Below are 17,029 nucleotides of genomic sequence, written 5' to 3' on the forward strand. Positions count from 1 at the left end.
CTGTGTTGTTGTGAAATAAATGTGTGCATCAAACTACAGCAGTGCTACTTTTACTCTAGTATTAACACATTTTCAGTCGTGTGAAAAAATTGTCAGCTAAAGGCAAAAGCTTATAAGAACTTTGATCTCCCAGATGTACAGTGAAAAAAACAAAAACATTTCACCTTGAAGTAAATCTGAATACAACAAAAAAAAAGTCCAAATGAGACTTGGTAGTGACTTAGCATGAACCTTCATGAGTATTTAATATGTGTTACACAAACACTAGGTGATGTCAGATCCATAGAAATATACTGTATATATTCTATATAGCAATATGGTTAAAGGCATCAATTTTGAAAATGAAAATAAGTTTGATAAAAAACTTTGGTCATCATGATAATAGACATATTACCGTAAAATGATAATGTCAGTAAAATCAGCTCCATGAACAAAGCATTATGTGACATGGCATTTATTTTCACACTGAAATTACACAAACACACCCCAAGCCTGAAAACATTGTATAATGAAAAAACATTTGTTAACTTATCGGAAATTGTTTTTACCAATAACAAAATGTTTTCTAAAACAGGGGAGGGAAGTGTTTCTCACTTCAACAAACAATTGCTTTACTTACAGCGTTGGCAGCAGCAGCTTAATTGTCACACTTAAATGTGACCAAATACAAATAAATATGTTACGTTACTAATTATTTAAGTGAAGTTAATTTCTTAATGTCAATATATTATAGTTTTAAGGCTTACTAAAGAAGCACTGTACATAATGATTAGTGGATGTGGATCATTGTATCTCATCATGAAATGACTGATTTTGGAAAGTATAACAACAAATCCTAGGACAATATGTGGATATATAAGGGGCTTAAAAAAGGCATTACACTGTATTGGCTTCTGTACTGGCTGATTCTTTCACAACAACATTGATGGAGCTCATGATATTCTTCAGTTTGTCGCTATCAAAGTTAACCAGCAGCACACAGGGGCCCGCGCTGGTGGGACTGAACTCAAAGCTGGCCTTGGCCTCCTGTTTGGGGCCCACAGCTTCAATCCTGCCGGAATCACAGACAATAAACATGAGCATCGCCAGACAAAAAATGTTATCCAACATAATATATCCCACAGATCATCATCTTATATTGTACAGTACCAAAAGATTTTTGCACTGAAACAAGAATCATTGAGGGACAGTTTTTAGGGAGAAGGACACTGTGGTTTTGGGGTGTTTTTGTACAAGCTTTGCACAAACACCATCTTGCATTTTAACATTTAAATAAACCTTAATATGAATTACAAGTAAAGCCAAGAGGTGAAAAAAAAGAAAAGCTCAAATCAATATTTGAAGCATTAAACTGCTGAAAACAGTTATGATGTAGTCGGCATACCTGGCAGTTAGGGGTTTGCCCTCAGTGAGGCCGACCCCCTCCACGGTGAAGCTGCAGTCCTGCAGGGGCTCTGGGAGAGGGTTCAGGAGGGTCAGTGAGGCCGTCACACTCTGCCTCACTGTGGCCTCTCCCAACAGCTGCAGAGAGGGGTTCAGATACAGGTTTCATAATGTGAGAGGTGGTATAGGGTTGTACATAATTAAAATTGTGTAGTTAAGTACCTGGGGGCAATAAATAATGACAGGTATTTCTAGTTGAATATAAACTATTCTGCGATCTGCAATCAAAGCTACCAGAATCACATTTCAAGGTTCAATTCCCCCCTGACATTTAAAAAAAGCGTAAGTTTGGGATTTCACTTATTTTCTGATGTTCTGTTATACATTGTAATGCTTTATGGGAAAGGATTCAAAGCTGAATCAGAATGATTTAACACTAACTCTAAAAGATGTGTGGCTTTGTAAACTGTACTATCTTATGTAAACAATGTATACAAGGGTTCAAGGATAATATGTTTTCATTCAAACACGACTGCACAACAAAATGCATTTGTAGCCTAACCCTTTAAGCTACAGAACATTTCTTTACAGGATAAAAACAAATTGGATTTTTTTTTTAAATTATTATTATTAAATATCTGCTGTACTTTAAGTTCATGTATGCTGAAATCTTGCAACTCAAACTACTCAAAATTATTTATTTATATTTAGTTTTTATAAAATTTGAATCTGGAATATAGGTCTTTCATCTGTGCATCGCCCGTACCTTGATGTGTATTTCTGGCTCGTCCAGCACGATGGTCTTCTCAGCCTTATGGTAATTTGTGATCTGCTTGTCGATGGTGATGGCTGACACCTGGATCAACCTGTCGGAGGTGATCGCTGATCCATAACGCTCATACTCCAGTCTGAGGGACATGTGCCTTTCTGTAAAAATCACAACATACCTTAGGTTATTACAACTATTTTTGATGCAATTACACCAGGGTTTGTGACTTGTTGTGTTCCCTGACCTTCTCCAGAGGGCACCTCCACTTTGTCTGAAGTGAATCCGCAGCTGTCTCCCAGTTTTCCGTTGTAGCCGACAGCCTTGGCGAAGAACAGGAAGGTGCAGATCCTCGCGTCCACGCAGTTGTTGGTGAGGACAGCGTGCACTTCAAAGTCCGAGCCCACTATCATGTTATCAGCCAGTTTGATCTTAAATGAGAGTTATAGGATTTTTTAAATGTCATTCATTGTATAATAAGGACATAAGAATAATATAAATCTCAATATCTTATATTTTTAATGAACCGGAATTAGTTGTCAATGATGTTGAAAATGATGGTTATTTGATCCTTGGAAAAGAATATGCTAATAAAACTGTTTATTCATTTCAAAGCTGATGCAGCAAAGACACAATTAATTTGGTATAAATACCACCCACCACTGATGTATATCTTTCTATAAGGGATACTAAATTAAATATATTTCAACTTTTGAACCTGGCGATACTTTATTTTCTGCTGCTTTAAAAACTTTCGTATACATAAATTGTGACATCTCTTGATGTACAATTTATGCACATGTTTATAGTTATTTTCTACGATGTATGTATGTATGTATGTATAGATGGGAGGCTGTGGCTCAGTGGTCTAGTGTGTTGACCTTTGTGAAGCACCTTCAGATGACGTTGTTTTTAAAGTGTGCTCTATAAATGAAATGTATTATTATTTATCTTCGACCATCCCCACTACAGTCAGCATGTCGTTGTGTCCCTGGGCAAGACACTTCACCCCAAATAAAAATAATTTGGGGAATGCCCTCAGTATTGAATGTATGTAAGTCACTTTTGGTAAAAGCGTCTAACAAGTGAGATGTAATGTACTATAATGTACAAGCGGTTGAAAAATGACACCTTGAGATGGAGCCCCGGCTCCTCTCCTCGCTGCAGTAGCTTGTTGTGATGCTGAGCCTTCTCATACACCTGCCTCTCCTCCTTTGAGCCTGAAAACCATCAGAGGTAATGAAACAGTGTTTTAGCTCCTGGGTCAACAACAGGCTTTTCCCCTCAAATGCGACAAGATTGCATTCTCAAATTGAGGTAGTTGGGGTATTCTACATTTAAACAGTTTGATATTTATTTAAAAAATACATTGTGATTCTGTGTTTAGAGTCTCGAGTGTGTCTGTGTACATGTGACACAGCAGTACCTTCTGGATATTTGTACTGGTGTGTGATGTCGTGCCTATCATCCGAGCCCACAGCTTTGGTGCTGATGTACTGTCCAATAGATTTAGTTGATCCACTGAACTGTACGAACTTTCCACTTGACAGGCGCACCAGGTCCACAACATCTGCATTAACCTGACCCAACACACGGCGTGAGATGACCATCAGTGAACATAAAGACATTTGTCAACAGTCATTAATTAAAACTATTACAGCCAATAGCGAAAACTTACCTCAGCAAAAATAAAGGGAGCGTCATATTTCTTTGTCAGCTCTCCTTCCCTGATGGCCTTCAAAGAGGACGGTCCGCAACAGAAAACACCTGATGGCATCACACATCCAGAGACAGAGTCAGACACAATGCAAGGATTCAGGCCGCGCAAGTCATTCAAGTCAAGTTGTGACTTCTTGTAATGTTTAGTTAATCTTCAAAATGTCGACTGTATTCTCAAAAAAGATAAATATAAATAATGTTCCTTTTTATCAACATTTATACTTTATTCTTGACATTTAAACTTGATTCTATAGAAAAACTCAATCAAAAGTATAAACAACATATTACATTTTTTACTGTTTCAAGAAGTCTCACGATTAGTCATATGAAGGTTTAGCCGCAACAACACAACTAACCTATGACTGGTGGCTGAAACTGAAACCTCCATGGTTAGAAATGTGACTAGGCATGCCATTGACTATGACCTATCTTTGTAGCATTTCCAATACAGTTATGGTTAGAGGTATTCCTCATGATATATGTTTTTGTTCATTATTTGGTCTGCCAAGGCAGTCCTTAGTCTTATATATGGGACTTATTGGGAAACAAGTCAAACAATTTGACATCAAAATAAGAGTTTACCATCACTTGTCTCCTGTGGGGTAGGGTCACTGGTTTGCCAGCCATCAAAGTCTGTTCCCAAATCAGGACGAGTCATCCAGCTGTCCACCCACACATGGAAGTTCCTGGTAAGATAAAGGATTCTGTTACTTGAATGTGGAAAAATCACAAGTACATGTGATCATGGAACATTTTGGAAGATTGAAAAAGTAAAAAAGACGTGTTCAGAAATGACAGTTGTGGTTATGCATGTATTTAAGGTAATAATCCCTTACCATATCGAATCACCATTTGACATTCTTTCACCATCTTCATCATACAGGTTTTCTATCATCAGGTTTGCGTCAGAGTCGTGAGCCGATCCAAAGTTAGTAACCACTCGGCATGGGATGCCCAAGGCCCGGGACACTGGAGGAGGGAGAAGAGTCACACTTCATCAGAGAAGCACATTCTAGACATAGCCAATGTCATCAAAGACTCACAATTAAAACATCACATAAACATGTCTCAGGAGGTAGAGAGCTTCAAAGCCAAGAGACTAGATTCTAACTTTAGGGATTGGATGGCAGCGGAAGTGTACTGGAGGAAGTCATTAAGAAGAAATAGATGGTGTGTCTAAGAAACAAATGCAACAGAAGTCGGGATAATGTTTCTGTGTTACCTGATACTAATAATAATAATAAATTGAATTTATATAGCGCTACTCATCTGCCAAGACAAATCCTGAAGCGCTTCACAACATAAGACACTGATAAAATGTAAGAGATAAAAAGTAAAAAATAAATAAAAAAGAATTCAGTTAAAAATTTAAAGTCAGAGATAGCAATAAAATTGGCAGTACCCAGGTGTACCATGATAAAGGTTTATTGGAAGGCCTGCCGAAAGAAGAGGGTCTTAAGGACGGTTTTGAAGACCTCGATGGAAGGGGCAGATCTCAGCTGATCTGGGAGGGAGTTCCAGAGGCGAGCGGCAAATGAGCAGAAGGCTCGGTCTCCCATTGTCCGGAGACGTGTGCGCATGTAGAGTAGAGGAGCGTGGCTGGAGCAGAGAGCGGGTAGATGTCTGGGTACGGATGAGGTCACAGAGGTATTTTGGGCTTTGTAGGTCAGGAGCAGAACCTTAAACTGGATCCTGTAGTGGACTGGGAGCCAGTGTAGTTGGCAAGTATGGGGGTTATGTGGGCGGACCTTTTTGAACCGGTGAGAGCTGTACTGTTCTGGACAAGTTGCAGGTGGTTGATGGATTTGGCTGGGAGACCGGAGAGGAATGCATTGCAATAGTCTAGTTTTGAGAAGACGAGTGCACGGACAAGTTTTTTGGTGCCATCAGTTGAGAGTGAGGGCTTCAGTCGGGAAATATTTTTCAGGTGAAAGAAGGAGGTCTTGTTTATTTCTTTGATGTGGGCTTGGAAAGACAGAGTGGAATCAAACTTTACACCAAGATTGGTGACAGCAGAGGAGAGAGGAATGAGCTGACCATCGAGGGAGGGGCTGATGTTGGCAGCCTTGGCAAGCTGGTCGATGGTGCCTATCAGGATTGCCTCCATCTTGCTGCTGTTGAGCTGGAGGTAGTTGGTGGTCATCCAGGAGCGGATGTCTTCCAGGCAGGTGTTTAGGGTGGAGATAGTATTGGTGGGGTTGGGTTGTGTTTTGATATAGACCTGGGTGTCGTCAGCATAGCAGTGGAAGTTGATGTTGTGTTGTCTGATGATATGACCCAGAGGTAATAGATAGATTAAAAACAGTATGGGCCCCAGCACTGATCCCTGTGGGACTCCGCATGTCACTGCGGTGTCGTCTGACCTGGAACCCCCCAGAGACACGTGGTACTTCCGGTTGGTGAGGTAGGAGGAGAACCACTTCAGAGCCGTGTCCGTCACCCTTGTGTAGGTCTCGAGGCGGTGGAGGAGGATGGCATGGTCCACTGTGTCAAAAGCTGCGCTCAGGTCAAGTAGGACCAGGATGCTGGGTGACCCAGAGTCGGCTGCCATCGGCAGGTCGTTGGCTACTGAGGAGTCATGGTAAGCAATTGGTTGATTTAAACCAATGATGTCAACATGAAATGTGACCAGTGTTGGGCAAGTTACTTCCAAAATGTAATACAGTACATATTACTGTCTTTTTTAAGTAATAAGTTACATTACAATATTACTGTCTCTGTAATGTAACGAGTTACACTAATTTTATATTACTTTTGAGTTACTTTCACCAAAATAACCTTAAAAGAATGGCTAGGTATTTTAAATGCTAAAATGTAGTTTAGTGCAGCTCATTATACATCCTGTGAAGGCATAGACGTCGGAACTAGGGGTGCGGGGGGTGCGGCAGCACCCCCTCCCGTCAGCCTCAGGAATCACAGGATTAGCCTACGTTAAAAAAATAAAAATAAAGATTCTGAATTTAAACTCAATTTGTCTGACTTACATGTATTTCTTAATACAGATCTTTTGATGTGATATGCACCCTGCCTGGCTCAATACAGCAGCCTGGCTGGCATGGCATAGCTGTTGCTATGCAGACTGCATCTGACAGCTCACTGTGACGTTGGCCTATGTGTAAAAAAAAAAAAAAAAAAGTAGCGGGAATTTTTTTAATGTTTGCTGTGTTCGCGGCTCTCATTTGTTTTTAGCATATGCATAGGCTACATGATTTGAGTTCAACTACGCCAGCTAGAACTAGCCTATGTCTCAAAAACGAATTTCAGATTTTTTTACAAATCCGCCCGACCCAGCTAAACGTCCGAGAGAGACACCTAGAGGCTGTGTGCCAGCAACCGGACAGCAGCAGCAGGCAGCCGAAGGGCCCGGCGGCCCTCGGCCTCGTCCTCCCTCCCCAGCGCCACCACCAGCACCCGGTGCTAGCCAAGAAGAGGCAATATCATGCAAACCACCACAGGATTACAATTTTCCTGCCAAGAAGTTGGGTGAGAACTTCACTCGTTCCTGCAAGGCCGCCTGGTTCAGAGAGTGGCCGTGGCTGGAATACATCGCGGTCAGTGATGGCATTGTGTGTGGTGTGTGCAGGTCAGCTGTCAAGCGCAAGTTGGTCGGGTCAGAACAAGCTGACAGTCCGTTTTTGAAAGATACGGGCTTTTCAAACTGGAGAAAAGCAAAGGAGAAAATCAGAGACCACGAGAAAACACGCATTCATTTAGATGCGACTCAAAGATTGGCTGCATTGAAAACTACGCCAATTAATGCGCTTTTGTCTGAGGCTGCTGCTAAAGAACAAATAACAGCCCGGAAAATGCTGGAGCTCGTTTTCAGCAGCGTGAGATTCCTGGGGCGCCAGGGACTCCCTCTGAGAGGAGCTGCAAATCGGGATGGGGTGTTGTGGCAGCTAGTGGTCGAGAGGGTACGCGCTGATCCTGACCTGCAAAACTGGATGAAGAGGAGGGACAATTGGATGTCGGGCAGCATCCAGAATTAAGTTCTGGAGCTGTTTGCCCATGACATCCAGAGGAAAATCGGAGCCAAAGCATCCGAAAGTCCTTTTTTCGGCTTAACTGCTGATGGGACCACCGACGTCAGTGGAAAAGAACAGTTCTCATGCAGTATACAATTTGCAGATGACAATCTTGAAGTCCAGAATTTCTTTCTGGGCTTTTACAACGCTCCAGACACAACCGCCGAGATGCTTTTTCTGTGCATTAAAGATGTCCTTGTTCGGCTAAATCTGCCGCTGGAGAAGCTGAAAGGCTACTGTTTTGATGGAGCCAGCAACATGTCAGGGAGGTTCAAGGGAGTGCAGGCAAGATTAAAGGAAACATGTCCTGACTCCTTGTTTGTCCACTGCGCAAACCACTCTCTGGATTTAGTGTTGCAAGAAGTGGCAAAAGAAGTGCGCCTTGTTGCCGATACACTGAACTTTGTTCGGGAAGTCACAGTTGTGATTAATGATTCAGCAAAGAGAAAAACGTTATACCAGTCTCTTTTTGGATGTGGAGAAGTGATCAACCTGCTTGCCCTGTGCCCAACTCTGTGGTGCGTCAGAGTTGTGGCACTGTCACGGTTGCTGGCATGCTATGGAGAGATGCTGCAGACATTTAGGACCTTGGAGAGTGACAGGATTGTCAAGGGGGAGACGCGTGCCAAAGTGGCAGGATTGCTCAAAAAGGGCACCACTACGCGCACAGTCTTTGGTTTGTTTGCCTGCGTTACCATGTTTACGCCATGTGAATCCGTGGCTCGGTCACTGCAAGGCACCAAAGTCACAGCCCTTGGATCAATGGAAGCTGCCAAACTTCTTTGCCAGCGACTGAACACACTCAGACAAGATGACACCTTCGCTGACCTTGTGGCCAAGACCAAACAATACACAGAGCGCTACAACTTGAAGCCTCCTCATCCAGTGCGCACCAGCAAGACCCCAGCGCGTTTTCGCCATACAGCGGAGGAGGAGGAACGGGAGTTGGAGAACGAGGGTAAATAAATAGGCCTAAATAAATAAATAAATAATGCCAACAGTATTTTAAAATTAATCATAAAGCTCATCGGTCTGTAATGTTGAAAGAATGCAACAAATACGCACACAGAGCGTGCTCTCCAGCATTTGTGGACAGATTTGATCTATCCATAGAAAACGATATCATAGTTCATAATAATGTACTACATCCATGTACGCTTATTTGCGAAATTAGCCTGCAATTAATAATTCATTACAACGGTATCAACTGACTAAATAACGTATAGGCCTACTTTCATAACAAACCATATTCATAATTTGAATTTAAATTGAAAATTTAAGGTTGACCCACCCAGCTTAAATAGGCAGCCCATATGGAAACTATTTGTTGGTTGTTGTTTAACTGTTATATTTAACTATTAAAGAATATCCAAGCCTGTGGAAGAGGGAATTGTTTGAGGCCCTGGACTTGGTGCGCACAGAGGTGGAGCGGCGCTTTGACCAGGAAGGACTCCGCGTAGCTGCAGGGCGAGAGCAGGCAGTTCTACAGGCGGCCCAAGGGAAACGAGTGGATGTGGGTTCCCTGGAACTGACTTCCTTTTCAAGAGAGCAGCTAAGCCTTGAGCTGGACATCCTGAGCGACGTGTGTAGGGGGCGAGAAGTGAAAACCATTCAGGATGTATTGGCCATTCTGCACACCTTGCAGCCCCAATCCCGCTCCATGCTGTCGGAAGCGGAGAGGCTCATAAAGCTCTGTCTGGCTCTGCCCATTTCTGTCGCGGCATCCGAGCGCTCGTTCTCGGCGTTGCGCAGGTTGAAAACGTGGCTGCGCAATACTATTAAGCAGGAGAGACTCACTCATTTGGCCATTATGAATGCGCATAGCGACCTTCTCGATGAATGCGATGTCTCGACCCTGCTTAAAGAATTTATCAGCAGAACAACGGAGAGAAGGTCTACTTTTGGAACAGTTTAAAAGCCCTTACGAGCGCAAAGTAAACCGTTATTTTTCTGAATGTTCCATTAGGCCTATGTTCGTAAAGGCTGTATTATTCTGTTGATTTTCTGAATGCTGTAGGCCTATGTTATCGCCTATTAGGCTACAGTATGTTCCTTAATAAAGGCTTGATTAATTCATTAATTCATTTTGTTTCATACATTTTCGTAACAATTAAGATGCTGCGTGTGTTTATGTAGCCTATATCTGTTATGTATAGGCCTAGGCTATTAGGCCTACGTGTCGAGTTCGTTAATCATTGATAGTGTGAGTTTCCCCCCCGACCCTCCCAGCAAAAATCCCGCACCCCCCCCCCAGAAAATAGTTCCGACGTCCCTGTTGAAGGGCAATGTGGTATAGTATAACAACTGTGTAGGCCATTAAGGCTTCTAACAGCTTTTATTACACGGCTTAGTTGAATACTCGATTCTGATTCTAAATTCTTAACATGTGACACGTTGTTAATACTGTAGTACAGACCACTGTCAAGGACTATAATGAAGGTTGCTAAGGAGGATCAAGAAAGAGAAAGGAAAAGAGGTTAAAAGACGGAGCGCTGGACGTCAGATAAATAAGTGTATAGGTCTAGCCTCCATATATCTGTGTGTGAAAATGTTCCATCCTCAAAAACTAAAAACTAATACTCCTGCAGTCTAACTGCAGCTTCTAGCAACGGTCCTCTGCTCGAAAAAAGGACACCGAATGTCGTGAATGTGGCATCACAACATGACTTCAGTCTGAACACAGCAGACAACAGGAGTATTTACAACAGCATATAAAAACAAAAATACTGCATGTGGGTGCACACTTATTCTCTGTTTTACTGTTACATAAATCCCAAGAATGTATGAGATTAGCTTCATCACATCTCAATCAGTTATTAAGTTAAACGTATCTATCAGGTTACTATCAGCCTGTCACTCATTTTCAGGGAGGGGGCGGGGTTTGGAGGAACAAACTTTACACACGTATTTATCGTCTGAAAATAGCAAAAGGACATTCATACTCTGCAATCCAATAATTGATTAAATCTACCAAAAACCTGACATGTGCTAACGCGAGTATTTTTTAACACATAAATCCAGTGTCTGAGCCGCAGCGACACGGACTAATTCAGGTGCATTTATTGTCGTCTGATTTTTTTCCACACAGTCTGTGAACCGCAAGCGACGAGCTATACTGAAAAGCTGCCCGCGAGCTACCAACGTGTTAGAGACCCCTGCACCAGCTTTAATAATCTACCTGCACAATATTTCTCTGGTGTCGGAATGTCTCGCGATGTTAGTGAATTCTTAAAAAACAAAACACCATTTCATTTCGGGTTAAATTGTGTTGTAACTTGTAACTGCGTTACTTACTGAGCATTGATTGTAAGGGGTAGTAGGCCTATATTACCCAAATGTTATTAGTAATGCGTTACATTACTTCGATACAGAAAAAAGTAATACATTAGCCTACTGTAACTCTGTTACTTTTGTAACGCGTTACACCCAACACTGAATGTGACTAGGATGTACCAGAATGTCTCACTCAATATATGAACAAATCCACCGACAGTCAAACAAGGACTCATAACACGACTCATTTGCGTCATAATGTGCACGAACCTGTGCACGCAAGAGCAGCAAAGACCCAGCATTGTCCGAAGCGGACGGGGCCACTTTCTTTCCACTGGTGCAAGATGTCCCCGCTGCCGATCCACTTTCCTGGATGAACTCCACCTGTAAAATCCTGCCACTCTCCCACCAGCACTCCTCTGTCATTGTTACTGTTGATCTGAGGGTAGAGATAGAGGAGGGAGACAAAAGAGGGATAGAAAGAGATAATGAAAATGTTTCCAAAGATTTACATTTTGTCAAGTGACAGCAACACAATATGTTGAAACACCAAGTTTGAGTTTTTTAAAGCAGTATGCCCTCAGATCTCTTAAGGACTCCTTATTATTAATATCATATTTCTCCACACATCCATCATGACAAGATAGGCTCCAAGATAGAGATCTGATCATGTCAGATTACATAAAACTTAAATAAATAGATTGACCATCACTTTATCATTTTTCTATTTGTGTGAGGTCACAATGACCTTGAAATTAGACCTTTGAGAACCAAATTCTAACCAATTACTCCTCGCTACTAATTGGACATCTGTGCAAAATCGTATTGAATTCCCTCGAGCCGTTCCTCATATATTGCGTTCACGAGAGTGGAACGGACATTCAGTAAAAAATATGACTCCGTCCACTGCTATCCCCGGCTCTAAGCCATAAAAAACATATTAATTAGTAATCATTTAATAAAATAATACAAGGTCAACCAGATAATCTGCCATTATTCCCTGGGAAGTGTACGTAGCAAATCCCACATTTTGTCATTATAAAAATATGTGGAAAATTTGTTTCCTTCATAGATCCAGAGGGAAGGGACAATAGAGAAGGACCTCTTATATCCATGCTGTATTAAAGGATGCATGTTTGTACTGATAGATCAGAGCACACAATTCTCTATACTAACAATAAGAGTGAACTAATTAAAGCAAAGAGAAAGTGAACTTGTGAAAATGTGTTTTTATTGTTTCGTGAGTGCGTCCTCGCTATCTTATGTAACTTAAATATAGTGTGACAGTTCATCTGAAACCTGGTAGTGATTTATATGGTGACAACCACAAGACAAGCAGAAATAGCCTTGGTTTCCTAATTTAGATTTTTTTGACTTGAGCAGAAAATAACACGGCAACAGACTATAATGTATCTATTTTACTGCTCTTTGAAATCACCTTGAAATCAAAGCCGCACAGGAAGATTAAAACTCCTTTCTATTCTGCATCTTTCTAACACAAAAGTTGCCACGGGTGACGAGAACGTTTCCAAAGAGGCAGGGGGGTTTTCTCTTTGTCCCCCCTCCCTGCAGGATAATATAACACTCAGAGTGTAAAGCAGCACACAGAGGTGTATGTGGTTCACCATGGTAATCTTTATCTACTGCAAAGCTGAAATAAAGGCTATTCACAGGCTGGTTAAATGCCGCCCACAGGGAGTCACTAAAGCCTGGACACATCCTACCATAGCACTCAGCACCCTGGTCACATAGATGGGATTCCTCCTGGCACAGCAGTCCTTGTTGGCATCAGAGATAAATTTGGGGTTATCATCCAGGATCTTCAGACAGATATCCAGTATTCCTGGTTCAAACTACAGACGGACAAACAACCAGAAGAGAAGGTGTGAGTGGAGCAGCATGTAAGGACTTCTGGCAGCCTCTAAAATAAGCATTTAGAGATTACAAAGCCTGTGTAAAGTTTACCGAAATTTATTGAAGGGGAAACATTTGACATTTAATTTACCTGCCCGAAGTTCCAGGGTTTCCCCTTGATTCGTTTAGCTGCTCCCCTGTAGATGAGCCCATATTGAGCTAAAACATACTCTTGCCTCTTCGTCTCACTGCGCATGTAAACAGCATCTCCTGTTCGTCAGTACAGACAGACCAACACATTTAGATCAGTGGCATCAAATTAAACATTTCAAATCTTACAACATTTCCTGCTTTACAGCTGCAGTTTGGGATCATAAATATTTGAGAAAATATGTACTCACTGGTGCACCAAGGATTAAAAAGCAGGGTGAACTGTCCTAAACTGGTCTTCTGCCCATCCTGGTCCAGAGTCAGAGAGTAGAGGCCTATAGGGGCGTTGGGCGAGGAGCTGATAGAGACAGACACTGAGTTTCCGGAGGGATCATAAGAGGCAGAAGCGCTCCACTCATTGTCTGCTGTGGAGTCGCTTAGACCAAAAGTAGCCTGAGTGTCGGACTCTTTTCTGGGTAATGGACCTGGAGGGTAACAGATGTAATAAATTATACTAAATCCAGAGGTGAAAAACATACATTCTCATGCATGCATATAAATCCCTCAAAACAGATATACAGTACTTTAGATCAGCATGTAGAGCTAAATGTAATCACTGGTAATTAAGATGCTTACCAGTCTCAACAATGAGTGTGAAGCTTTCTTCACCCGGCTTGAACTCTTTGCTGCCAGGCTTGAGGTGTAAGGTGATATTGAAGGGCTGCCCCCTTCTTACAATCAAACGCTCCTTTCCACACTGCTCGGTGTGATGGCTGCTGCTGTTTCTCTTAATGTCAAGATCATAGCGCTCAATATCCACAACTGTGTGTAGAGATGGTAAAACACATTTCAATTTGTCAACTCGATTAGAAATTAAACACACGTCAATAGACTAAAACTATGAACATCAGACTTAATAATAATAATAATAATGTGAACCTCTATCTACAACGTGTTTATCTTTAAAACAAATGTGATCAATAGCACTATCCATAAAACACAAAATAAAAAAATAGGTAAAACAAAAAACTAATTAAATAAAAATGGTACAGATAGTATTGAAAGTTAAGAAAGAAGGATCTAAGGAAACTATCAAAAACTATAAAAGTGCCTTTTGAGAAGTATCTTAAATAGACACTTTTTGACAACTTTCTTTAGATTTGATCATCCGCTCATTTAAGTTTCTCCAGATGGTAAATCACAAAATAAATCATTAGACATTCTTCAACCCAGATACCCTCGAGATCTGTCATATCTAATGTCGTCCATTCCTGCTCATCACATTTCACACTTGACTTTGACACTCCAAGGAAGTCTGACTGTGTGAAGTTAAATAAAGATAAACTGCCCTTTCAGATCATAAACTCCACTAGTAACATTTGAACCTCTTATCGATAAAATGAAAGTAGTTTTTCTCTGTCTTACCTTGACTCATGTCTGCAGAGACGTTCTTGTCCTTTAACCTCTGTGTGTGTAGAATTACACTTCAGCTCAGCCTGTGCTTAATGCTTTATGACCCTGCAGGGGGACGGCCCCTATTTGTAGCATGTGAAACCTGATCTGGATTCTGGACACCCCCATCTGTCCATGATTTTTTACTATCTGTTACATCAGTAGTTCTGTTTTTAGACTTAAACACTTATTTTCTCTCTTTTATTTATTCGACCGAGGCCTTAAAGGTGGGGTAGGTAATTTTTGAGAAAACAGCTCGAGTGAGCTATAATTTGAAAATACACGAACGCGCACATGACCAATGAGGGCACGAGATAAGTTTGTGCACAGATGGAAGGCTGACAGGCACGTAGGCCATCCAGTTATTTTAGCCGGGCCGGCTAAAATGATTGGTTGTGCTTTTTACAGCGCTACGGCTTCCACAGATTACATTTTTTGAATGTATTTATTGTCAAAGCATTTAATATATTCATTGCTATCGGGATGTTAAGAGCATTCCATGGAATATAACAAAAAGTGTTTCTGAAATAAATTACCTACCCCACCTTTAAGGCTATTGTGAATGATTCTTCTTTGGGAACAGAAGCTTAAAAACTGTAACAGAATCAAATCAAATAATGAGTAATGCACACTAAAAAATAATTCCAGCCACATACATAATACATAATTATGCATTATAAAAAATATAAAACACTAAACACATGTACATGTGCCAGATAGACCATAGTAATTTTATTTCTGTAAAATAAATATAAACATAATAGTAATAACAACAATAACATTTTTTCATAAATTATTGATGTCATTCTTTGGAGCTGCAACATACTGTGAATTGGTATAATGATTCAACATTAACACAATGTTCCAACAACTGATACATGACATTATATAATGTAACACAGGAATTTACACATCATACAGTTAAAACTTGAATGCAACTGATTGTAGCTGTTTTTTTCTTATGCAAGGCACACACTTTTCTCAGATCACATGGTGAGTCTTTCACTTTTAAAATGTTCACTTACTGAAGGATGCTATAGATAATGAAAGCAAAGCCTCGATGTGCTGTTTCCTGATTAAATGCACATTAAAAAAGGTAAAACATTGTTTATTAGACTATGAGAGCCTATATTTAATCAAATGTATCGGCAAAATGCGAGAGAAATCTCCCTGACACACAAAAGAAAGAACTGAAAGACATTTCAACTGCTTTAGCACCAAAATAAAATCTGCAACTAGGGAAATGAAACAGATTGCAACAAATGTCTACAGTCTTTAAGGAATTGTGTGTCTGTGGAATAAGGAAGTGAAGCTGTCGGATGACATCCTCATGTTACGGCAATCTGTCTGGTCAGAGCCCAGAGGCGAGAAACCACACAATCTGATTTATCTTAAAATAAAACACAAGAAGAAAGAAAGACGACAACAACCGTACTGACCCCACATTTGAATATTGAAACAATGAAAAAAAAAAATGAGAGAAAGAAAGCTAAAGCAAGTAAGAAATAAAAAAACATGGATCTGCCATGTTTTAAAAAGATAGTGGCTTTGAAATTAAAATAACCAGAGGACAACATTATGACCTCAGTTTTTTTTACGATCCTGCCACTTGTATACGGTACAATAAAAATCACAGACCTTCATAAATAACTCATTAAGAAACAAAAATCATATGAGAATAACTTTCTGTAATGGTGATTTACTTGAGGATGTAGCTGGGAAATGGATCGGTATGTAAGCATAAGTGGACCCTTAAAGACAGTAACGGTACGTCTACACTACAGGCATCAAAAAATGCTTTCAACGCTTCGCCCATTCACTTGAATGGGGTGACGTAGAAGATTTTGAATCTTCGCCGAACTGCATTGTGGGGAGCATGGCATGGCTTTGCAAGCATCACGAGCATCTATCGGCATCAAAAGTTGAACAATGTTCAACTTTTGAGGCTCGATGCTTGGCATCAGCCAATCAAATTCCGTTTATGCAAATCCCGCCAGTGCAAGCTCAGCCAATCCAACCGCGTGCAAGCTGGGAGAGCCAGACCGCAGTTCATTTCCTCATATTCCAAACGAGATATTACGGTAGCAAATCACCCGGTTCTTTACGACCGGAACTATTTACCGGGATACAAACCGGAGGAACCAGGCATGGAGGGAGGTGGCAGAGACAGTGGGTGAAACTGATAGTTTTTTCGCCTGTTTGGAGAGTTTATATCCAGTTTACTTCGTTTTAACATTGCTATTGCTCTGTATGTCGGGGGCGGGAGATTCATGTGATTGGTTGCTCGCAAAAAATCGCCAAGCTTCAGACACGCCCAGCTTCAAGATTTTTTCATGCCTGTAGTGTAGATGGGCCGTAAGTGGTACCTCAGCATGTACGTCATAATGTGTGTGTCTGAGTGTGTATG

General features: G+C 41.0%; 2 protein-coding genes across 2 annotated transcripts in view; both read right to left on the minus strand.

Annotated features, from left to right (window-relative positions):
* Window positions 1–438: 438 nt before the first annotated feature.
* On the minus strand, window positions 439–14,673 carry LOC307036379 (protein-glutamine gamma-glutamyltransferase 2-like). Its single transcript, XM_079676633.1, has 15 exons — window positions 14,596–14,673; window positions 13,807–13,992; window positions 13,422–13,655; window positions 13,172–13,290; window positions 12,891–13,019; window positions 11,437–11,605; window positions 4,705–4,837; window positions 4,451–4,554; window positions 3,828–3,916; window positions 3,576–3,729; window positions 3,281–3,369; window positions 2,397–2,580; window positions 2,150–2,310; window positions 1,385–1,521; window positions 439–1,051 (listed from the first exon to the last, which is right to left on the minus strand). The coding sequence occupies exons 1-15, from the start codon at window positions 14,603–14,605 to the stop codon at window positions 877–879; spliced, it is 2,073 nt and encodes a 690-aa protein (XP_079532759.1). The 5' UTR covers window positions 14,606–14,673; the 3' UTR covers window positions 439–876.
* Window positions 14,674–15,973: 1,300 nt separating this feature from the next.
* Window positions 15,974–17,029, minus strand: part of LOC307034752 (uncharacterized protein KIAA1755-like) — a gene marked incomplete at its 3' end in the record, with an annotated part of 25,764 nt that continues 24,708 nt past the window's right edge. Inside the window, exon 19 of the mRNA XM_079673633.1 lies at window positions 15,974–16,012. Within this exon, the coding sequence (XP_079529759.1) occupies window positions 15,974–16,012 (39 nt within the window). The remainder of the gene's footprint in view (window positions 16,013–17,029) is intronic.

This window comes from Notothenia rossii (genome assembly GCF_949606895.1).
Source record: "Notothenia rossii genome assembly, chromosome: 4".
Lineage (NCBI taxonomy): Eukaryota > Metazoa > Chordata > Actinopteri > Perciformes > Nototheniidae > Notothenia > Notothenia rossii.

Excerpts from the sequence above, each read along its gene's own strand:
- LOC307036379 (XM_079676633.1), bottom strand. Across the intron at positions 11,606-12,890 it reads CCAGGGTGCTGAGTGCTATG|ATCAACAGTAACAATGACAG; the intron begins GTAGGATGTGTC and ends CTCTACCCTCAG. Across the intron at positions 1,522-2,149 it reads AGCCAGAAATACACATCAAG|CTGTTGGGAGAGGCCACAGT; the intron begins GTACGGGCGATG and ends CCCTCTCTGCAG.